General features: G+C 35.3%; 1 protein-coding gene across 1 annotated transcript in view; it reads right to left on the bottom strand.

The window, feature by feature from the left end:
* LOC126893157 (uncharacterized) overlaps window positions 1-25,927 on the bottom strand; it is a 183,734-nt gene that overhangs the window by 75,667 nt on the left and 82,140 nt on the right. The window contains exons 13-18 of the mRNA XM_050663109.1: window positions 24,775-24,876; window positions 18,619-18,720; window positions 11,904-12,048; window positions 10,018-10,169; window positions 3,803-3,904; window positions 2,182-2,283 (exon numbers count right to left, since the gene is read on the bottom strand). Coding sequence (XP_050519066.1) covers window positions 2,182-2,283; window positions 3,803-3,904; window positions 10,018-10,169; window positions 11,904-12,048; window positions 18,619-18,720; window positions 24,775-24,876 — 705 coding nt within the window. The remainder of the gene's footprint in view (window positions 1-2,181; window positions 2,284-3,802; window positions 3,905-10,017; window positions 10,170-11,903; window positions 12,049-18,618; window positions 18,721-24,774; window positions 24,877-25,927) is intronic.

Consider the following 25,927-nt stretch of genomic DNA (forward strand, 5'->3'; position numbering starts at 1 on the left):
AGACCTGTAGAAATTAATAAGCAAAAAATACCAAGTGGGTTTTACGTCTTTAAACTGGTTATGTTCACTTTTTGTGGATTCCCGGGAATGATGATAACGGTAGGGGTTGAAGGGGGTGAGTTTGTAAATTCTTGTATACCCAATCTTTCAGCAATTAATTAGCAATAAAATATACCGGAAGCTACCCTCTATCTACTTTCGTTCCGCAAATATGAATGTTGGCTATTCTAGCTTAATATTAAGCTGAAAGAGCCACCTGTTTCTCTGAAGGGGATTAAGCAATAAATTTTTATTTTACGTAATAAATTAGCAATTAAATAGCAATAAAATAGGCCACCGGAAGCAACTCTCTATCTACTTTCGTTCCGAATATATGAATATTGGCTATTCTAGCTTAATATTAAGCTGGAATGGCCACCTGTTTCTCTGAAGGGGATGACGCAATAAATTTTTAATTTGCGTAATAAATTAGCAATAAAATAGCAAAAAAATATGGGGTATGTGGTGCACAGGAAACTTGTTTTGTGCCTTCCATCAGCTACAGTCGAGGTCAATACACGACTTCTAACCGACGGAAGTTACAGAATTCAGCTCCAAATTTGGTACCATCTCCATCCATCTTGCCGCTTGTCGTAGTCAAAAGAGACCAATGTAATGTATCTTTTTGCTACTGGATCTGTGCTTCTCATTACGATACCTTATTGCTCAAGGATCGAACTAGTTAGTCTCCTATAAAGATAGAAATCGTTATTAAGTTACAGTATATTTTCTCTAAAAAACTCCTACACTTTGTTACTCGTAATAAAATATTATTACGAGTAAATATTACGTAAAAAATAAACGTATTAATATTACCTATAAATTATATCCCTTAGATGTATGCGTGTGCATCTACAGAGCCAAAGAAATTTGATCAGTGGCCCTCATTCCAGGGATTGGTTGTGTTGGTCAATCAGTTACAGATTTGGTAACATAGATTTTATTTTCCCTGCAAGCCTCTTTTCTGGGGGATCGTCTTCCTACCAGATCTGTGTCTCTCAGTGCGATACCTTAATGCTAAAAAGTCGCATTAGTAAGTCTCCTATAAAATAAATAAATCGTTATTACTTAAAATGTAGCTTCACTATTAACTTAACATTAACCTATTAACATCACCTTTCAATTATGCCCCTTCAAATGTATGCGTGTCCATCCACAGAGCCGAACTTGATCAGTGGCTCTTTTTCCAGAGTTTGATTGTACTGGTCGATGGTCGATTTGTCAAAATCAATTGCTTTCCTCGCTAGCTTGTCTGCTGCAGGATCATTTTGCTACTGGATCTGTGCCTGTCAGTGCGACACCTTAATACTCAAGAATCGGATTAGTTAGTCTGCTATTAAAAAAGAAATCGTTATTAACTTAAAATGTACCTTCTCTAGTAAACTTCTAATCTTTCTAACACTGTAAAATAAACGAATTAATATTACCTTTCAATTATGTCCCTTCAATGTATGCGTGTCCGTCCACACAGCCAAAAAACTTGATCATTGGTTCTCTTTCCAGGGGCTGGTTATGCTGGTCTATCAGTTGTCGATTAGCATTAGTTGCTCTCTTGAAACAAAAAAAAAAAGGAATTGTTATTAGCTGAAAGTGTAGATTCTCTGAAAATAAAAACTCTATTAATGAGTGAAGTGATAACTTTGGTACCAAATAAATGAATTCCAAAAGAAACCACACAATATTTGCTAGGGACATACCATGTGTTTTATTTTTAATCTAGGCTAAGATTATTTTTCGTCATTTCTGAGCCGATGTATTATATTAACGGTGCACAGGAAACTTGTTTTGTGCCTTCCATCAGGTACAGTCGAGGTAAATACACGACTTGTAACCGACGGAAGTTACAGAAATCAGCTCCAAATTTGGTACCATTTCCATCCATCTTGCCGTTTGTCGTAGTCAACAGAGACCAATGTAATGTATCTTCTTGCTACTGGATCTGTGTCTCTCAGTGCGACACTTTAATGCTCAAGAATCGGATTAGTTAGTCTGCTATAAAAAAAAAAGAAATCGTAAATTACTCAACAGTGTAGCTTTTCTATTAAACTCAAATTTTGTAACTCTGTAAAATTAACGTATTAATGTTACCTTTTAATTATGTCCCTTCAATGTATGCGTGTCTATCCACAGAGCCATACAAACTAGATCATCGGCTTTCTTTCGAGAGATTGGTTGTTCGATTTGGCAAAATAAATTTTGCTTTTTCCTCAGCTTGTCTTCCGGAGGATCGTCTTGCTTCTGGGTCTGAAAAATTAGCATAGTCCAGTCATATAAATATCTAGTATTAAAATTTCTATAAATCTCTATAAATATCGTACAAATATTCCCAATTATTCCCAAATTAACAATAATTAATGCTTCGATTGTCTATTCATTGTTGTTGCGTTGAACGTGAAGTGCTTTCTCTGAAAGATTCAAAGCACAATACGATCAAATATACGTATGCGCTCTGCTTCTTTCAAAGAACGCAGTCCGAAATTCTTTCCATCTCTATCTATGTTGCCATTTTCCACATAAAGAAATAAATATTGCAATTCGTTTCCGGGAAGAGTCTGGAAAAGAAATTTAGATGATGTAACCGTAGATTAAATATGTAAGATCATGTAATATTATTATAAATGTTATATTTGAATATAATGTTAATTAATAGACTGGCGATAAGATTAAACATGTATGTTAACAGTTTTTTACATAAAAAACTTTTATTTAACCAAAATGCACTAGAATTAAGTTTCATAACTAATTACTTCATAAATTACCCATTGGCAGGGCAGGGCACATCAAAGAAACATGAAACGTAAATTACGTTTCATGGAAATAAAACACTGCTAAACAAATATACGTCCGGCCATTTATGAAACTCTCCGAAAATAAAAATGTGTCATAAGCATGAATCACACTCGTTTCATTGGTAGGCGGACTTTGAGATTTGTTTAGCAGTGTTTTATTTTCATGAAACATGTTTCACGTTTCATGTTTCATGTTTTTCGTTTCATGTTTCTTTGGTGTGCGGCTTGCCTTAGAGCTACGCTTACGACGAGTCTTGTTTTTGACTTTCAATTTATATGAACTGATTTTTACACTGCATGCAATACTTTATAATATACGAGTTTTACGAATAAACTGTTTACCTTTTAGGAAACGGTGTGAAATTGGTGATAGATTTGTCAATGACAAAAATTTAACGGTTTTTACCTACACGGCAGCAGTACATCCTGAAAACTTATTTCGAGAATTAACTGATAGAATATTGAACAACTGTAGCTCAAATTGTTAAAAAACGTAGACAAATGTACTCCAATTACTGATTAGATTTGGTTATTGGATATTATATAATATATGAAATATGTACACAACCAAATTATAAATAGCAATTTAAATATTTTGAAATTATCTTAAACATAAAGGGGACGGCGAAGAGGAAGGGAAGATATATGTCTATTAACCTAGAATGACCATTTCATAAGGGAGCCATGAAACTTACCCCATATTTTTTTGCTATTTTATTGCTAATTTATAACGCAAATTTAAAAATTATTGCTTCATCCCATTCAGAGAAACAGGTGGCCATTCCAGCTTAATATTAAGCTAGAAAAGCCAACATTCATATATCCGGAACGAAAGTAGATACAGGGTAGCTTCCAGCTGCATATTTTATTGCTAGTTACTTGCTGAAGGATTGTGTGTACAAGAATTTACAAACTTAGCCCCTTCAACCCCTACCGTTATCATCATGCGTGTCTATCCACAGAGCCATACAAACTAGATCATCGGCTTTCTTTCGAGAGATTGGTTGTTCGATTTGGCAAAATAAATTTTGCTTTTTCCTCAGCTTGTCTTCCGGAGGATGGTCTTGCTTCTGGGTCTGAAAAATTAGCATAGTTCAGTCATATAAATATCTAGTATTAAAATTTCTATAAATCTCTATAAATATCGTACAAATAATATTCCCAAATTAACAATAATTAATGCTTCGATTGTCTATTCATTGTTGTTGCGTTGAACGTGAAGTGCTTTCTCTGAAAGATTCAAAGCACAATACGTTCAAATATACGTATACGCTCTGCTTCTTTCAAAGAACGCAGCCCGAAATTCTTTCCATCTCTATCTATGTTGGCATTTTCCACATAAAAAATAAATATTGCAATTCGTTTCCGGGAAGAGTCTGGAAAAGAAATTTAGATGATGTAACCGTAGATTAAATATGTAAGATCATGTAATATTATTATAAATGTTATATTTGAATATAATGTTAATCAATCGACTGGCGATAAGATTAAACATGTATGTTAACAGTTTTTTACATAAAAACTTTTATTTAACCAAAATGCACTAGAATTAAGTTTCATAATTAATTACTTCATAAATTACCCATTGGCAGGACAGGGCATATCAAAGAAACATGAAACGTAAATTACGTTTCATGGAAATAAAACACTGCTAAACAAATATACGTCCGGCCATTTATGAAACTCTCCGAAAATAAAAATGTGTCAAAGCATGAATCAAACTCGTTTCATTGGTAGGCGGGTTTTGAGATTTGTTTAGCAGTGTTTTATATTCATGAAACATGTTTCACGTTTCATGTTTCATGTTTTTCGTTTCATGTTTCTTTGGTGTGCGGCTTGCCTTAGAGCTACGCTTACGACGAATCTTGCTTTTGACTTTCAATTTATATGAACTGATTTTTACACTGCAAGCAATAATTTATAATATACGAGTTTTACGAATAAACTGTTTACCTTTTAGGAAACGGTGTGAAATTGGTGATAGATTTGTCAACGACAAAAATTTAACGGTTTTTACCTACACGGAAGCAGTACATCCTGAAAACTGATTTCGAGAATTAACTGATAGAATATTGTACAACTGTAGCTCAAATTGTTAAAAAACGTAGACAAATGTACTCCAATTACTGATTTGATTTGGTTATTGGATATTATATAATATATGAAATATGTACACAACCAACTGATAAATAGCAGTTTAAATATCTTGAAATTATCTTAAACATAAAGGGGACTGCGAAGAGGAAGGGAAGATATATGTCTATTAAGCTAGAATGACCATTTCATAAGGGAGCCATGAAACTTACCCCATATTTTTTTGCTATTTTATTGCTAATTTATAACGCAAATTAAAAATTTATTGCTTCATCCCATTCAGAGAAACAGGTGGCCATTCCAGCTTAATATTAAGCTAGAATAGCCAACATTCATATATCCGGAACGAAAGTAGATAGAGAGTTGCTTCCGCTGGCCTATTTTATTGCTAATTAATTTCTAATTTATTAAGTAAAATAAAAATATATTGCTTCACCCCCTTCAGAGAAACAGGTGGCTATTCCAGCTTAATATTAAGCTAGAAAAGCCAACATTCATATTTCCGGAACCAAAGTAGATACAGGGTAGCTTTCAGCTGCATATTTTATTGCTAGTTAATTGCTGAAGGACTGTGTGTACAAGAATTTACAAACTTAGCCCCTTCAACCCCTACCGTTATCCTCATTCCCCGTAATCCACAAAAAGCGAAAATAACCAGTTTAAAGACCTAAAACCAAGTAGGTATTTTTCTTATTAATTGCTACAGTTCTAAGCCAAAAATGAATGTTTTGCTTCATCCCCCAACGAGCCACAATGGCTACTGCGGTTTAATACTTAAGGCTACAATACCAACACTCCTATTACAGGAACGAAAGCAGATAGAGTGTCGCTTCCAGCGGCATATTTTATTGCTAATTAATTTCTGAAAGATATGGTATACAACAACTTACAAATTCACCCCCTCCAACCCCCACCGTTATCACCATTCCCCGGATTTCATATAAAGTCAAAATTACCACTTTGAAAATCTAAGACCAGGTGGATATTTTTTTCCTAAGCAACTGCTGCAGGTCTACGCCAAAAACGATTTAACTGCTTTGTCCCCTAACGAGCAACAATGGCTACTGCGGTTGAATTCTTCAGCTACGGCACGCAACTCTCCTATTGCAGTAACGAAAGTAGATAGAGGGTCGCTTCCGGCGGCCTCTTTTATTGCTAATTAATTGCTAATTTATTACGCAAATTACAAATTTTTAGCTTCAACCCCTTCAGAGGTACAGGTGGCTATTCCAGCTTAATATTAAGCTAGAAGAGCCAACACACATATTTCCGGAACGAAAGTAGATAGGGGGTAGCCTCCGGCGGTATATTTTATTGCTAATTAATTGCTGAAAGATTGGGTATACAAAAATTTACAAGCTCACCCCCTTCAACCCCTTCCGTTATATTATCATTCCCCGGAATCCACAAAACTTGAGAATAACCAGTTTAAAGACCTAAAACAAAGTCGGTATTTTTTGCTTATTAATTGTAACAGATCTAAGCCAAAAATAAATGTTTTGCTTCATCCCCTAATGAGCCACAATTGCTACTCCAGTTTAATACTTAAGGTTACAATACCCAACAGTCCTATTACAGGAAAGAAAGCCGATAGAGGGTCGCTTCTGGCGGCATATTTTATTTCTAATCAATTGCTGAAAGATGGGGTATAACAGAATTTACAAACCCACCCCGCCAACCCCTACCATTATCATCGTTCCCCGGATTTCACAAAGAGTGAAAATAACCAGTTTAAGGACTTAAAACCAAGTGGGTATTTTTTTGGCAATTAATTTCTGCAGGTCTACGCAAAAATCGAGTTTTTTGCTTCATCCCCTAACGGGAAACAATAGCTTTCTGCGGTTTAAATCTTAAGCTACAATACCCAACACTCCTATTTCAGGAACGAAAGCAGATAGACGGTATCCGCAGATAGCGGCATATAAAATAGGCCGCTTCAAGCGGCATATTTTATTGCTAGTTAATTGCTGAAAGATAGGGAATACAACAATTTACAAACTCACCCCCTTCAACCCTACCGTTCGCATCATTCGACGGATTTCATGGACATTGAAAATTGCCAGTTTAAAAACCTAAGAGAAACTAGGATTTATTCCTAAGTAACTGCTGCAGGTCTACGTCAAAAACGATTTTTGTGCTTCATCCCCTAACAAGAAACAATGGCTACTGCAGTTTAATACTTAAGCTACAATACCCAACACTGCTTTTTCAGGAACGAAAGCAGATAAAGGGTATCCGCAGATAGCGGCATATAAAATATGCCGCTTCCAGCGGCATATTTTATTGCTAGTTATTTACTGAAAGATAGGGTATACAACAATTTACAAGCTCACCCCATTCAACCCTACCGTTATCATCATTCGACGGATTTCACAGAAGCAGTTACTTAGGAAAAAAAACCTAGTTGGTCTTAGGTTTTTAAACTGGCAATTTTCATTTTCTGTGAAATCCGCCAAATGATGCTAGGGTTGAAGGGGGTGTGTTTGTAAATTGTTGAATTCCCTATCTTTCAGCAATTAACTAGCAATAAAATATGCCGCTGGAAGCGACCCTCTATCTGTTTTCTTTCCGGAAATATGAATGTTGGCTATTCTAGCTTAATATTAAGATGGAATAGCCACCTGTATCTCTGAAGGGGTTGAAGCTATAAATTTGTAATTTGCGTAGTAAATTAGCAATTAATTAGCAAGAAAATAGGCCGCCGGAAGCGACCCTCTATATGCTTTCGTTACTGAAATAGGAGAATTGAGTGTTGAAGCTTAAGTATTCAGCCGTAGTAGCCATTGTTTCTCGTTAGGGGATGAAGCAATAAAATCGATTTTGGCGTAGACCTGCAACAGTTAATAAGAAAAAATACTCACTGGGTTTTAAGTTTTTAATCTGGTTATTTTCACTCTTTGTGAAATCCGTGGGACGATGATAACGGTAGGGACTGGAGGGGTGGGATTGTAAATTCTGGTATATCCCATCTTTCAGCAATTAACTAAAAATAAAATATGCCGCCAGAAGCGACCCTCTATCTGCTTTCTCTCCTGAAATAGGAGTGTTAGGTATTGTAGCCTTAAGTATTAAACTGCAGTAGCCATTGTGGCTCATTACGGGATGAAGCAAAATATTCATATTTGGGTTAGACCTGTAGCAATTAATAAGCAAAAAATACCATCTTGGTTTTAGGTCTTTAAACTGGTTATGTTCACTTTTTGTGGATTCCCGGGAATGATGATAACGGTAGGGGTTGAAGGGTGTGAGTTTGTAAATTCTTGTATACCCAATCTTTCAGCAATTAATTAGCAATAAAATATACCGCAAACTACCCTCTATCTACTTTCGTTCCGGAAATATGAATGTTGGCTATTCTAGCTTAATATTAAGCTGGAATGGCCGCCTCTTTCTCTGAAGGGGATGACGCAATAAATTTTTAATTTGCGTAATAAATTAGCAATAAAATAGCAAAAAAATATGGGGTATGTGGTATACAGGAAACTTGTTTTGTGCCTTCCATCACCTACAGTCGAGGTAAATACACGACTTCTAACCGACGGAAGTTACAGAAATCAGCTCCAAATTTGGTACCATCTCCATCCATCTTGCCGCTTGTCGTAGTCAAAAGAGACCAATGTAATGTATCTTTTTGCTACTGGATCTGCGCCTCTCATTACGATACCTTAATGCTCAAGTATCGGACTAGTTAATCTCCTATAAAAAAAGAAATCGTTATTAAGTTATAGTATACTTTCTCTATAAAACTCCTACACTTTGTTACTCGTAATAAAATATTATTACGAGTAAATATTACGTAAAAAATAAACGTATTAATATTACCTATAAATTATGTCCCTTAGATGTATGCGTGTGCATCTACAGAGCCAAAGAAATTTGATCAGTGGCCCTCATTCCAGGGATTGGTTGTGTTGGTCAATCAGTTACCGATTTAGTAACATAGATTTTATTTTCCCTGCAAGCTTCTTTTCTGGGGGATCGTCTTCCTACTGGATCTGTGTCTCTCAGTGCGATACCTTAATGCTAAAGAATCGCATTAGTAAGTCTCCTATAAAATAAATAAATCGTTATTACTTAAAATGTAGCTTCACTGTTAACTTAACATTAACCTATTAACATCACCTTTCAATTATGCCCCTTCAAATGTATACGTGTCCATCCACAGAGCCGAACTTGATCAGTGGCTCTTTTTCCAGAGCTTGATTGTACTGGTCGATGGTCGATTTGTCAAAATAAATTGCTTTCCTCGCTAGCTTGTCTGCTGCAGGATCATTTTGCTACTGGATCTGTGCCTCTCAGTGCGACACCTTAATACTCAAGAATCGGATGAGTTAGTCTGCTATAAAAAAAGAAATCGTTATTAACTTAAAGTGTACCTTCTCTATTAGACTCCTAAACTTTGTAACTCTGTAAAATAAACGAATTAATATTACCTTTCAATTATGCCCCTTCAATGTATGCGTGTCCATCCACACAGCCAAACAAACTTGATCATTGGCTCTCTTTCGAGGGACTGGTTGTGCTGGTCTATCAGTTGTCGATTAGGATTATTTGCTCTCTTGAAAACAAAAAAAAGAATCGTTATTAGCTGAAAGAATACTTTCTCTGAAAACAAAAACTCTATTAATGAGTGAAGTGATAACTTTTGTACCAAATAAATGGATTCCAAAAGAAACCACACAATATTTGCTAGGGATATACCACGAGTTTTATTTTAAATCTAGGCTAAGATTTGTTTTTCGTCATTTCTGAGCCGATGTATTATATTAACGGTGCACAGGAAACTTGTTTTGTGCCTTCCATCTGCTACAGTCGAGGTAAATACACGACTTGTAACCGACTGAAGTTACAGAAATCAGCTTCAAATTTGGTACCATCTCCATCCATCTTGCCGCTTGTCGTAGTCAAAAGAGACCAATGTAATGTATCGTCTTGCTACTGGATCTGTGCCTCTCAGTGCGACACCTTAATGCTCAAGAATCGGATTGGTTAGTCTGCTATAAAAAAAAAAAAGAAATCGTAAATAGCTCAACAGTGTAGCTTCTCTATTAATCTCAAATTTTGTAACTCTGTAAAATTAACGTGTGAATATTACCTTGTAATTATGTCCCTTCAATGTATGCGTGTCTATCCACAGAGCCATACAAACTAGATCATCGGCTTTCTTTCCAGAGATTGGTTCGATTTGGCAAAATAAATTTTGCTTTTCCTCAGCTTGTCTTCCGGAGGATCGTCTTGCTTCTGGGTCTGAAAAATTAGCATAGTTCAGTCATATAAATATCTAGTATTAAAATTTCTATAAATCTCTATAAATATCGTACAAATAATATTCCCAAATTAACAATAATTAATGCTTCGATTGTCTATTCATTGTTGTTGCGTTGAACGTGAAGTGCTTTCTCTGAAAGATTCAAAACACAATACGTTCAAATATACGTATGAGCTCTGCTTCTTTCAAAGAACGCAGCCCGAAATTCTTTCCATCTCTATCTATGTTGCCATTTTCCACATAAAGAAATAAATATTGCAATTCGTTTCCGGGAAGAGTCTGGAAAAGAAATTTAGATGATGTAACCGTAGATTAAATATGTAAGATCATGTAATATTATTATAAATGTTATATTTGAATATAATGTTAATTAACAGACTGGCGATAAGATTAAACGTGTATGTTAACAGTTTTTTACATAAAAATACTGTTATTTAACCAAAATGAGCCACTAGAATTAAGTTTCATAAATAATTACTTCATAAATTACCCATTAGAGCTACGCTTACGACGAGTCTTGTATTTGACTTTCAATTTATATGAACTGATTTTTACACTGCTTGCAATACTTTATAATATATACGAGTTTTACGAATAAACTTTTTACCTTTTAGGAAACGGTGTGAAATTGGTGATAGATTTGTCAACGACAAAAATTTAACGGTTTTTGCTACACGGAAGCAGTACATCCTGAAACTATTAACTTAACGTTAACCTATTATCATCACCTTTCAATTATGCCCCTTCAAATGTATGCGTGTCCATCCACAGAGCCGAACTTGATCAGTGGCTCTTTTTCCAGAGCTTGATTGTACTGGTCGATGGTCGATGTGTCAAAATAAATTGCTTTCCTCGCTAGCTTGTCTGCTGCAGAATCATTTTGCTACTGGATCTGTGCCTCTCAGTGCGATACCTTAGTACTCAAGAATCGGATTAGTTAGTCTGCTATAAAAAAAGAAATCATTATTAACTTAAAGTGTACCTTCTCTATTAAACTCCTAAACTTTGTAACTCTGTAAAATAAACGAATTAATATTACCTCTCAATTATGCTCCTTCAATGTATGCGTGTCCATCCACACAGCCAAATATTTGATCATTGGCTCTCTTTCCAGAGGCTGGTTGTGCTGGTCTATCAGTTGTCGATTAGCATTAGTTTCTCTCTTGAAAACAAAAAAAAAAGGAATTGTTATTAGCTGAAAGTGTAGTTTCTCTGAAAATAAAAACTCTATTAATGAGTGAAGTGATAACTTTGGTACCAAATAAATGAATTCCAAAAGAAACCACACAATATTTGCTAGGGACATACCATCTGTTTTATTTTTAATCTAGGCTAATATTATTTTTCGTCATTTCTGAGCCGATGTATTATATTAACGGTGCACAGGAAACTTGTTTTGTGCCTTCCATCAGCTACAGTCGAGGTAAATAAACGACTTGTAACCGACGGAAGTTATAGAAATTAGCTCCAAATTTGGTACCATTTCCATCCATCTTGCCGTTTGTCGTAGTCAAAAGAGACCAATGTAATGTATCGTCTTGCTACTGGATCTGTGCCTCTCAGTGCGACACCTTAATGCTCAAGAATCGGATTAGTTAGTCTGCTATAAAAAAAAAAGGAATCGTAAATAACTCAACAGTGTAGCTTTTCTATTAAACTCATAAACTTTGTAACTCTGTAAAATTAACGTATTAATATTACCTTTTAATTACGTCCCTTCAATGTATGCATGTCTATCCACAGAGCCAAACAAACTAGATCATCGGCTTTCTTTCCAGAGATTGGTTGTTCAATTTGGCAATCTAAATTTTGCTTTTTCCTCAGCTTGTCTTCCGGAGGATCGTCTTGCTTCTGGGTCTGAAAAATTAGCATAGTTCATTCATATAAATATCTAGTATTAAAATTTCTATAAATCTCTATAAAATATCTTACAAATAACATTCCCAAATTAACAATAATAATTAATGCTTCGATTGTCTATTCATTGTTGTTGCGTTGAATGTGAAGTGCTTTCTCTGAAAGATCCAAACCACAGAACGTTCAAATATACGTACGCGCTCTGTTTCTTTCAAAGAACGCAGCCCGAAATTCTTTCCATCTCTATCTATGTTCCCGTTTTCCACATAAAGAAATAAATATTGCAATTCGTTTCCGGGAAGGGTCTGGAAAAGAAATTTAGATGATGTAACCGTAGATTAAATATGTAAGATCATGTAATATTATTATAAATGTTATATTTGAATATAATGTTAATTAATAGACTGGCGATAAGATTAAACATGTATGTTAACTGTTTTTTACATAAAAAACTTTTATTTAACCAAAATACACTAGAATTAAGTTTCATAATTAATTACGTCATAAATTACCCATTGGCAGGGCAGGGCACATCAAAGAAACATGAAACGTAAATTACGTTTCATGGAAATAAAACACTGCTAAACAAATATACGTCCGGCCATTTATGAAACTCTCCGAAAATAAAAATGTGTCATAAGCATGAATCACACTCGTTTCATTGGTAGGCGGACTTTGAGATTTGTTTAGCAGTGTTTTATTTTCATGAAACATGTTTGAAGTTTCATGCTTCATGTTTTTCGTTTCATGTTTCTTTGGTGTGCGGCTTGCCTTAGAGCTACGCTTACGACGAGTCTTGTTTTTGACTTTTAATTTATATGAATTGATTTTTAAACTGTATGCAATACTTTATAATATATACGAGTTTTACGAAGAAACTGTTTACCTTTTAGGAAACGGTGTGAAATTGGTGATAGATTTGTCAACGACAAAAATTTAACGGTTTTTACCTACACGGAAGCAGTACATCCTGAAAACTTATTTCGAGAACTAACTGATAGAACATTGAACAACTGTAGCTCAAATTGTTAAAAAACGTAGACAAATGTACTCCAATTACTGATTTGATTTGGTTATTGGATATTATATAATATATGAAATATGTCCACAACAAAATTAAAATAGCAATTTAAATATCTTGAAATTATCTTAAACATAAAGGGGACTGCGAAGAGGAAGGGAAGATATATGTCTATTAAGCTAGAATGGCCATTTCATAAGGAAGCCATGAAGCTTACCCCATATTTTTTTGTTATTTTATTGCTAATTTGTTACGCAAATTAAAAATTTATTGCTTCATCCCATTCAGAGAAACAGGTGGCCAATCCAGCTTAATATTAAGCTAGAATAGCCAACATTCATATATCCGGAACGAAAGTAGATAGAGGGTTGCTTCCGCTGGCCTATTTTATTGCTAATTAATTGCTAATTTATTACGTAAAATGAAAATTTATTGCTTCATCCCCTTCAGAGAAAGAGATTCCAGCTTAATATTAAGCTAGAATAGCCAACATTCATATATCCGGAACGAAAGTAGATAGAGAGTTGCTTTTGGTGGCCTATTTTATTGCTAATTAATTGCTAATTTATTAAGCAAAATAAAAATTTATTGCTTCACCCCCTTCAGAGAAACAGGTGGCTATTCCAGCTTAATATTAAGCTAGAAAAGGCAACATTCATATTTCCGGAACCAAAGTAGATACGGGGTAGCTTCCAGCGGCATATTTTATTTCTAATTAATTGCGGAAGGATTGTGTATACAAGAATTTACAAATTTAGCCCCTTCAACCCCTACCGTTATCATCATTCCCCGGAATCCACAAAAAGTGAAAATAACCAGTTTAAAGACCTAAAACCAAGTGGTTATTTTTCTTATTAATTGCTACAGGTCTAAGCCAAAAATGAACATTTTGCTTCATCCCCTAACGAGCCACAATGGCTAATGCGGTTTTTTATTTAAGGCTACAATACCAACACTCCTATTACAGGAACGAAAGCAGATAGAGTGTCGCTTCTAGCGGCATATTTTATTGCTAATTAATTTCTGAAAGGTATGGTATACAACAACTTACAAATTCACCCCCTCCAACCCCCACCGTTATCACCATTCCCCGGATTTCACAGAAAGTCAAAATTACCACTTTGAAAATCTAAGACCAGGTGGATATTTTTTTCCTAAGCAACTGCTGCAGGTCTTCGCCAAAAACGATTTTACTGCTTCATCCCCTAACGAGCAACAATGGCTAATGCGGTTGAATACTTCAGCTACAACACTCAATTCTCCTATTGCAGTAACGAATGCAGATAGAGGGTCGCCTCCGGCGGCCTATTTTATTGCTAATTAATGGCTAATTTATTACGCAAATTACAAATTTTTAGCTTCAACCCCTTCAGAGCTACAGGTGGCTATTCCAGCTTAATATTAAGCTAGAATAGCCAACACACATATTTCCGGAACGAAAGTAGATAGAGGGTAGCCTCCGGCGGTATATTTTATTGCTAATTAATTGCTGAAAGATTGGGTATACAAGAATTTACAAGCTCACCCCCTTCAACCCCTTCCGTTATATTATCATTCCCCGGAATCCACAAAACTTGAAAATAACCAGTCTAAAGGCCTAAAACAAAGTCGGTATTTTTTGCTTATTAATTGCAACAGATCTAAGCCAAAAATAAATGTTTTGCTTCATCCCCTAACGAGCCACAATTGCTACTGCAGTTTAATACTTAAGGTTACAATACCCAACAGTCCTATTACAGGAAAGAAAGCGGGTCGCTTCTGGCGGCATATTTTATTTCTAATCCATTGCTGAAAGATGGGGTATACCAGAATTTACAAACCCACCCCTCCAACCCCACCATTATCATCGTTCCCCGGATTTCACAAAGAGTGAAAATAACCAGTTTAAGGACTTAAAACCAAGTGGGTATTTTTTGGCAATTAATTTCTGCAGGTCTACGCAAAAATCGAGTTTTTTGCTTAATCCCCTAACGAGAAACAACAGCTACTGCGGTTTAATTCTTAAGCTACAATACCCAACACTCCTATTTCAGGAACGAAAGCAGATAGAGGGTATCCGCAGATAGCGGCATATAAAATATGCCGCTTCAAGCGGCATATTTTATTGCTAGTTAATTGCTGAAAGATAGGGAATACAACAATTTACAAACTCACCCCCTTCAACCCCACCATTATCATCATTCGACGGATTTTCTGGAAAGTGAAAATTGCCAGATTAAAAACCTAAGACAAACTAGGTTTTTTCCTAAATAACTGCTGCAGGTCTACGTCAAAAACGATTTTTTTGTTTCATCCCATAACAAGAAACAATGGCTACTGCAGTTTAATACTTAAGCTACAATACGCAACACTGCTATTTCAGGAACGAAAGCAGATAAAGGGTATCCGCAGATAGCGGCATATAAAATATACCGCTTCCAGGTTTTTAAACTGGCAATTTTCACTTTCTGTGAAATCCGTCAAATGATGGTAGGGTTGAAGGGGGTGAGTTTGTAAATTGTTGAATACCCTATCTTTCAGCAATTAACTAGCAATAAAATATGCCGCTGGAAGCGACCCTCTATCTGTTTTCGTTCCGGAAATATGAATGTTGGCTATTCTAGCTTAATATTAAGCTGGAATAGCCACCTGTATCTCTGAAGGGGTTCAAGCTATAAATGTGTAATTTGCGTAATAAATTAGCAATTAATTAGCAATAAAATAGGCCGCCGGAAGCGACCCTCTATCTGCTTTCGTTACTGAAATAGGAGAATTGAGTGTTGTAGCTTAAGTATTCAACCGTAGTAGCCATTGTCTCTCGTTAGGGGATGGAGCAATAAAATCGTTTTTGGCGTAGACCTGCAGCAGTTAATAAGAAAAAATACTCACTGGGTTTTAAGTTTTTAATCTGGTTATTTTCACTCTTTGTGAAATCCGTGGAACGATGATAAGGGTAGGGGCTGGAGGGGTGGGTTTGTAAATTCTGGTATATCCCATCTTTCAGCAATTAATTAAAAATAAAATATGCGGCCAGAAGCTACCCTCTATCTGCTTTCCTTCCTGAAATAGGAGTGTTAGGTATTGTAGCCTTAAGTATTAAACCGCAGTAGCCATTGTGGCTCGTTAGGGGATGAAGTAAAACATTCATATTTGGCTTAGACCTGTAGCAATTAATAAGCAAAAAATACCAACTTGGTTTTAGGTCTTTAAACTGGTTATGTTCAGTTTTTGTGGATTCCGGGGAATGATGATAACGGTAGGGCTTTAAGGGGGTGAGTTTGTAAATTCTTGTATACCCAATCTTTCAGCAATTAATTAGCAATTAAATATACCGGAAGCTACCCTCTATCTACTTTCGTTCCGGAAATATGGATGTTGGCTATTCTAGCTTAATATTAAGTTGGAATGGCCACCTCTTTCTCTGAAGGGGATGACGCAATAAAATTTTAATTTGCGTAATAAATTAGCAATAGAATAGCAAAAAAATATGGGGTATGTGGTGCACAGGAAACTTGTTTTTTGCCTTCCATCAGCTACAGTCGAGCTAAATATACGACTTGGAACCGACGGAAGTTACAGAAATCAGCTCCAAATTTGGTACAATCTCCACCCATCTTGCCGCTTGTCGTAGTCAAAAGAGACCAATGTAATGTATCTTTTTGCTACTGGATCTGTGCTTCTCATTACGATACCTTATTGCTCAAGGATCGAACTAGTTAGTCTCCTATAAAGATAGAAATCGTTATTAAATTACAGTATACTTTCTCTATAAAACTCCTACACTTTGTTACTCGTAATAAAATATTATTACGAGTAAATATTACGTAAAAAATAAACGCATTAATATTACCTTTAAATTATGTCCCTTAGATGTATGCGTGTGCATCTACAGAGCCAAAGAAATTTGATCAGTGGCCCTCATTCCAGGGATTGGTTGTGTTGGTCAATCAGTTACCGATTTGGTAACATAGATTTTATTTTCCCTGCAAGCTTCTTTTCTGGGGGATCGTCTTCCTACTGGATCTGTGTCTCTCAGTGCAATACCTTAATGCTAAAGAATCGCATTAGTAAGTCTCCTATAAAATAAATTAATCGTTATTAATTAAAATGTAGCTTCAGTATTAACTTAACATTAACCTATTAACATCACCTTTCAATTATGCCCCTTCAAATGTATGCGTGTCCATCCAGAGAGCCGAATTTGATCAGTGGTTCTTTTTCCAGAGCTTGATTGTACTGGTCGATGGTCGATTTGTCAAAATAAATTGCTTCCCTCGCTAGCTTGTCTGCTGCAGGATCATTTTGCTACTGGATCTGTGCCTCTCAGTGCGACACCTTAATACTCAAGAATCGGATTAGTTAGTCTGCTATTAAAAAAGAAATCGTTATTAACTTAAAATGTGCCTTCTCTATTAAAATCCTAAACTTTGTAACACTGTAAAATAAACGAATTAATATTACCTTTCAATTATGTCCCTTCAATGTATGCGTGTCCATCCACACAGCCAAAAAACTTGATCATTGGTTCTCTTTCCAGGGGCTGGTTATGCTGGTCTATCAGTTGTCGATTAGCATTAGTTGCTCTCTTGAATAAAAAAAAAGGAATTGTTATTAGCTGAAAGAATATCTTCTCTGAAAATAAAAACTCTATTAATGAGTGAAGTGATAACTTTGGTACCAAATAAATGAATTCCAAAAGAAACCACACAATATTTGCTAGGGATATACCACGTGTTTTATTTTTCATCTAGACTAAGATTATTTTTCGTCATTTCTGATCCGACGTATTATATTAACGGTGCACACAGTGGCGTAACAAACTCCGTCGGGCCCCCCCACAGAATTTGAAATGGGGCCCCTTTTAACCCGGGAGCAGTCGCGCCGTTGGAAGAAATCCAACTTTTTATCATTTTCCGTGATAACTTAATGAAAAATTTTGCAACATAACTTTCCACTTGTAAGTGCCTCGAAGAAGATTGTTGTAAAGCGTAGGATTTTTTTATTTTTTTAAGTTTCATTTTCATTTTTTTTTGTGGAACTTATGGCTTTGGTGGGAACTAAAGAACACTTTTTAAATTAGTCTATCTACCTAAATAAAAATAGAACGTTACCTGGAACTACAACGAGCGTAATTAATCTGCTCGACGTCTAACTCTATTTCTGGGTTTTCATTTTAATTTAGAGTAGGATTAGTAAATATTGTTTCCTGACCAAGACCAACTACATCTATTGATGTTTCACCAACTTCACTAGGCTGCTGTTTTAATTCACCAGTGAACACAAAAAATGATGAAATTTTTGGTAAATTTTGTTTTTGCCCGGATTTTTGAGCACGTAACTTTCGTTTTTCTGCACCACTTTTATATTCCCTCTTAGAACTCATTCTGCAGATATACAGTGCGTCCATAAAGTAACGCATAAATTCATTATTTCGTAAACAGGTGACTTTAAGGAAAAATCCCGAAACAAGGCGATTTTTATTTTGTAACTCTGTAAAATTAAAATATTAATATTACCTTTTAATTATGTCCCTTCAATGTATGCGTGTCTATCCACAGAGCCAAACAAACTAGATCATCGGCTTTCTTTTCAAAGATTGGTTGTCCGATTTGGCAAAATAAAGTTTGCTTTTTGCTCAGCTTGTCTTCCGGAGGATCGTCTTGCTTCTGGGTCTGAAAAATTAGCATGGTTCAGTCATATAAATATCTAGTACTAAATTTCTATAAAAAATCTATAAATATTTTACAAACAATATTCCCAAATTAACAATAATTAATGCTTCGATTGTCTATTCATTGTTGTTGCGTTGAATGTGAAGTGCTTTCTCTGAAAGATCCAAAACATAGTACGTTCAAATATACGTACGCGCTCTGCTTCTTTCAAAGAACGCAGCCCGAAATTCTTTCCATCTCTATCTATGTTGCCATTTTCCACATAAAGAAATAAATATTGCAATTCGTTTCCGGGAAGAGTCTGGAAAAGAAATTTAGATGATGTAACCGTAGATTAAATATGTAAGTCATGTAATATTATTAAAAATGTTATATTTGAATATAATTAACAATAATTAATGCTTCGATTGTCTATTCATTGTTGTTGCGTTGAATGTGAAGTGCTTTCTCTGAAAGATCCAAAACATAGTACGTTCAAATATACGTACGCGCTCTGCTTCTTTCAAAGATCGCAGCCCGAAATTCTTTCCATATCTATCTATGTTGCCATTTTCCACATAAAGAAATAAATATTGCAATTCGCTTCCGGGAAGAGTCTGGAAAAGAAATTTAGATGGTGTAACCGTAGATTAAATATGTAAGATCATGTAATATTATTATAAATGCTATATTTGAATATAATGTTAATTAATAGACTGGCGATGTGATTAAACATGTATGTTAACAGTTTTTTACATAAAAAAACTGTTATTTAACCAAAATGAGCAACTAGAAATAAGTTTCATAACTAATTACTTCATAAATTACCCATTAGAGCTACGCTTACGACGAGTCTTGTTTTTGACTTTCAATTTATATGAACTGATTTTTACACTGCTTGCAATACTTTATAATATATACGAGTTTTACGAATAAACTTTTTACCTTTTAGGAAACGGTGTGAAATTGGTGATAGATTTGTCAACGACAAAAATTTAACGGTTTTTACCTACACGGAAGCAGTACATCCAGAAAACTGATTTCGAGAATTAACTGATAAAATATTGAACAACTGTAGCTCAAATTGTTAAAAAACGTAGACAAATGTACTCCAATTACTGATTTGGTTTGGTTATTGGATATTATATAATATATGAAATATGTACACAACCAAATTATAAATAGCAATTTAAATATCTTGAAATTATCTTAAACATAAAGGGGACTGCGAAGAGGAAGGGAAGATATATGTCTATTAAGCTAGAATGACCATTTCATAAGGGAGCCATGAAGCTTACCCCATATTTTTTTGCTATTTTATTGCTAATTTATTGCGCAAATTAAAAATTTATTGCTTCATCCCATTCAGAGAAACAGGTGGCCATTCCAGCTTAATATTAATCTAGAATAGCCACCATTCATATATCCGGAACGAAAGTAGACAGAAGGTTGCTTCCGCTGGCCTATTTTATTGCTAATTAATTGCTAATTTAATACGCAAAATAAAAATTTATTGCTTTACCCCCTTCAGAGAAACAGGTGGCTATTCCAACTTAATATTAAGCTAGAAAACCCAACATTAATATTTCCGGAACCAAAGTAAATACAGGGTAGCTTCCAGCGGCATATTTTATGGCTAATTAATTGCTGAAGGATTGTGTATACAAGAATTTACAAACTTAGCCCCTTCAACCCCTACCGTTATCATCATTCCCCGGAATCCACAAAAAGTTAAAATAACCAGTTTAAAGACCTAAAACCAAGTGGGTATTTTTTCTTATTAATTGCTACAGGTCTAAGCCAAAAATGAATGTTGAGCTTCATCCCCTAACGAGCCACAATGGCTACTGCGGTTTAATACTTAAGGCTACAATACCAACACTCCTATTACAGGAACGAAAGCAGATAGAGTGTCGCTTCCAGCGGCATATTTTATTGCTAATTAATTTCTGAAAGATATGGCATACAACAACTTACAAATTCACACCCTCCAACCACCACCGTTATCACCATTCCCCGGATTTCACAGAAAGTCAAATTTACCGCTTTGAAAATCTAAGACCAGGTGGAGATTTTTTCCTAAGCAACTGCTGCAGGTCTACGCCAAAAACGATTTTACTGCTTCATCCCCTAACGAGCAACAGTGGCTACTGCGGTTGAATACTTCAGCTACAACACTCAATTCTCCTATTGCAGTAACGAAAGCAGATATAGGGTCGCTTCCGGCGGCCTATTTTATTGCTAATTTATTACGCAAATTACAAATTTTTAGCTTTAACCCCTTCAGAGGTACAGGTGGCTATTCCAGCTTAATATTAAGCTAGAATAGCCAACACACATATTTCCGGAACGAAAGTAGATAGAGTGTAGCTTCCGGCGGTATATTTTATTGCTAATTAATTGGTAAAAAATTGGGTATACAAGAATTTACAAGCTCACCCCCTTCAACCCCTTCCGTTATATTATCATTCCCCGGAATCCACAAAACTTGAAAATAACCAGTTTAAAGACCTAAAACAAAGGCGGTATTTTTTGCTTATTTATTGCAACAGATCTAAGCCAAAAACAAATGTTTTGCTTCATCCCCTAACGAGCCACAATTGCTACCGCAGTTTAATACTTAAGGTTACAATACCCAACAGTCCTATTACAGGAAAGAAAGCAGATAGAGGGTCGCTTCTGGCGGCATACTTTATTTCTAATCAATTGCTGAAAGATGGGGTATACCAGAATTTACAAACCGACCCCTCCAACCCTTACCATTATCATCGTTCCCCGGATTTCACAAAGAGTAAAAATAACCAGTTTAAGGGATTAAAACCAAGTGGGTATTTTTTTGGCAATTAATTTCTGCAGGTCTACGCAAAAATCGAGTTTTTTGCTTCATCCCCTAACGAGAAACAATAGCTTTCTGCGGTTTAAATCTTAAGCTACAATACCCAACACTCCTATTTCAGGAACGAAAGCAGATAGACGGTATCCGCAGATAGCGGCATATAAAATAGGCCGCTTCAAGCGGCATATTTTATTGCTAGTTAATTGCTGAAAGATAGGGAATACAACAATTTACAAACTTACCCCCTTCAACCCTACCGTTATCATCATTCGACGGATTTCATGGACAGTGAAAATTTCCAGTTTAAAAACCTAAGACCAACTAGGTTTTTTCCTAAGTAACTGCTGCAGGTCTACGTCAAAAACGGTTTTTTTGCTTCATCCCCTAACAAGAAACAATGGCTACTGCAGTTTAATACTTAAGCTACAATACCCAACACTGCTATTTCAGGAACGAAAGCAGATAAAGGGTATCCGCAGATAGCGGCATATAAAATATGCCGCTAGTTTATTGCTAGTTAATTTCTGAAAGATAGGGTATACAACAATTTACAAACTCACCCCATTCAACCCTACCGTTATCATCATTCGACGGATTTCATAGAAGCAGTTACTTAGGAAAAAAACCTAGTTAGTCTTAGGTTTTTAAACTGGCAATTTTCATTTTCTGTGAAATCCGTCAAATGATGGTAGGGTTGAAGGGGGTGAGTTTGTAAATTGTTGAATTCACTATCTTTCAGCAATTAACTAGCAATAAAATATGCCGCTGGAAGCGACCCTCTATCTGTTTTCGTTCCGGAAATATGAATATTGGCTATTCTAGCTTAATATTATGCTGGAATAGACACCTGTATCTCTGAAGGGGTTGAAGCTATAAATTTGCAATTTGCGTAATAAATTAGCAATTAATTAGCAATTAAATAGGCCGCCGGAAGCGACCCTCTATCTGCTTTCTTTCCTGAAATAGGAGTGTTAGGTATTGTAGCGTTAAGTATTAAACTGCAGTAGCCGTTGTGGCTCATTAGGGGATGAAGCAAAACATTCATATTTGGGTTAGACCAGTAGCAATTAATAAGCAAAAAATACCAACTGGGTTTTAGGTCTTTAAACTGGCTATGTTCACTTTTTGTGGATTCCCGGGAATGATGATAACGGTAGGGGTTGAAGGGGGCGAGTTTGTAAATTCTTTTATACCCAATCTTTCAGCAATTAATTAGTAATAAAATATAACGGAAGCTACCCTCTATCTACTTTCGTTCCGCAAACATGAATGTTGGCTATTCTAGCTTAATATTAAGCTGAAAGAGCCACCTGTTTCTCTGAAGGGGATTAAGCAATAAATTTTTATTTTACGTAATAAATTAGCAATTAAATAGCAATAAAATAGGCCACCGGAAGCAACTCTCTATCTACTTTCGTTCCGAATATATGAATATTGGCTATTCTAGCTTAATATTAAGCTGGAATGGCCACCTGTTTCTCTGAAGGGGATGACGCAATAAATTTTTAATTTGCGTAATAAATTAGCAATAAAATAGCAAAAAAATATGGGGTATGTGGTGCACAGGAAACTTGTTTTGTGCCTTCCATCAGCTACAGTCGAGGTCAATACACGACTTCTAACCGACGGAAGTTAGAGAAATCAGCTCCAAATTTGGTACCATCTCCATCCATCTTGCCGCTTGTCGTAGTCAAAAGAGACCAATGTAATGTATCTTTTTGCTACTGGATCTGTGCCTCTCATTACGATAGCTTAATGCTCAAGGATCGGACTAGTTAGTCTCCTATAAAGATAGAAATCGTTATTAAGTTAGAGTATACTTTCTCTAAAAAACTCCTACACTTTGTTACTCGTAATAAAATATTATTACGAGTAAATATTACGTAAAAAATAAACGTATTAATATTACCTATAAATTATATCCCTTAGATGTATGCGTGTGCATCTACAGAGCCAAAGAAATTTGATCAGTGGCCCTCATTCCAGGGATTGGTTGTGTTGGTCAATCAGTTACCGATTTGGTAACATAGATTTTATTTTCCCTGCAAGCCTCTTTTCTGGGGGATCGTCTTCCTACCTTATCTGTGTCTCTCAGTGCGATACCTTAATGCTAAAGAATCGCATTAGTAAGTCTCCTATAAAATAAATAAATCGTTATTACTTAAAATGTAGCTTCACTATTAACTTAACATTAACCTATTAACATCACCTTTCAATTATGCCCCTTCAAATGTATGCGTGTCCATCCACAGAGCCGAACTTGATCAGTGGCTCTTTTTCCAGAGCTTGATTGTACTGGTCGATGGTCGATTTGTCAAAATCAATTGCTTTTCTCGCTAGCTTGTCTGCTGCAGGATCATTTTGCTACTGGATCTGTGCCTCCCAGTGCGACACCTTAATACTCAAGAATCGGATGAGTTAGTCTGCTATAAAAAAAAAGAAATCGTTATTAACTTAAAGTGTACCTTCTCTATTAAACTCCTAAACTTTGTAACTCTGTAAAATAAACGAATTTATATTACCTTTCAATTATGCCCTTTCAATGTATGCGTATGCGTGTCCATCCACACAGCCAAACAAACTTCATCATTGGCTCTCTTTCGAGGGACTGGTTGTGCTGGTCTATCAGTTGTCGATTAGCATCAGTTGCTCTCTCGAAAACCAAAAAAGGAATTGTTATTAGCTGAAAGAGTAGCTTCTCTGAAAATAAAAACTCTATTAATGAGTGAAGTGATAACTTTGGTACCAAATAAATGAATTCCAAAATAAACCACACAATATTTGCTAGGGATATACCATGTGTTTTATTTTTAATCTAGGCTAAGATTATTTTTCGTCATTTCTGATCTGATCCGATATTAACGGTGTACAGGAAACTTGTTTTGTGCCTTCCATCAGCTACAGTCGAGGTAAATACACGACTTGTAACCGACGGAAGTTACAGAAATCAGCTCCAAATTTGGTACCATTTCCATCCATCTTGCCGTTTGCCGTAGTCAAAAGAGACGAATGTAATGTATCGTCTTGCTACTGGATCTGTGTCTCTCAGTGCGACACCTTAATGCTCAAGAATCTGATTAGTTGGTCTGCTATAAAAAAAAGAAATCGTAAATAACTCAACAGTGTAGCTTTTCTATTAAACTCATAAATTTTGTAACTCTGTAAAATTAAAATATTAATATTACCTTTTAATTATGTCCCTTCAATGTATGCGTGTCTATCCACAGAGCCAAACAAACTAGATCATCGGCTTTCTTTTCAAAGATTGGTTGTCCGATTTGGCAAAATAAAGTTTGCTTTTTGCTCAGCTTGTCTTCCGGAGGATCGTCTTGCTTCTGGGTCTGAAAAATTAGCATGGTTCAGTCATATAAATATCTAGTACTAAATTTCTATAAAAAATCTATAAATATTTTACAAACAATATTCCCAAATTAACAATAATTAATGCTTCGATTGTCTATTCATTGTTGTTGCGTTGAATGTGAAGTGCTTTCTCTGAAAGATCCAAAACATAGTACGTTCAAATATACGTACGCGCTCTGCTTCTTTCAAAGAACGCAGCCCGAAATTCTTTCCATCTCTATCTATGTTGCCATTTTCCACATAAAGAAATAAATATTGCAATTCGTTTCCGGGAAGAGTCTGGAAAAGAAATTTAGATGATGTAACCGTAGATTAAATATGTAAGTCATGTAATATTATTAAAAATGTTATATTTGAATATAATTAACAATAATTAATGCTTCGATTGTCTATTCATTGTTGTTGCGTTGAATGTGAAGTGCTTTCTCTGAAAGATCCAAAACATAGTACGTTCAAATATACGTACGCGCTCTGCTTCTTTCAAAGATCGCAGCCCGAAATTCTTTCCATATCTATCTATGTTGCCATTTTCCACATAAAGAAATAAATATTGCAATTCGCTTCCGGGAAGAGTCTGGAAAAGAAATTTAGATGGTGTAACCGTAGATTAAATATGTAAGATCATGTAATATTATTATAAATGCTATATTTGAATATAATGTTAATTAATAGACTGGCGATGTGATTAAACATGTATGTTAACAGTTTTTTACATAAAAAAACTGTTATTTAACCAAAATGAGCAACTAGAAATAAGTTTCATAACTAATTACTTCATAAATTACCCATTAGAGCTACGCTTACGACGAGTCTTGTTTTTGACTTTCAATTTATATGAACTGATTTTTACACTGCTTGCAATACTTTATAATATATACGAGTTTTACGAATAAACTTTTTACCTTTTAGGAAACGGTGTGAAATTGGTGATAGATTTGTCAACGACAAAAATTTAACGGTTTTTGCTACACGGAAGCAGTACACCCTGAAACTATTAACTTAACGTTAACCTATTAACATCACCTTTCA

This window comes from Diabrotica virgifera, chromosome 10, assembly GCF_917563875.1.
Source record: "Diabrotica virgifera virgifera chromosome 10, PGI_DIABVI_V3a".
Classification (NCBI taxonomy): domain Eukaryota; kingdom Metazoa; phylum Arthropoda; class Insecta; order Coleoptera; family Chrysomelidae; genus Diabrotica; species Diabrotica virgifera.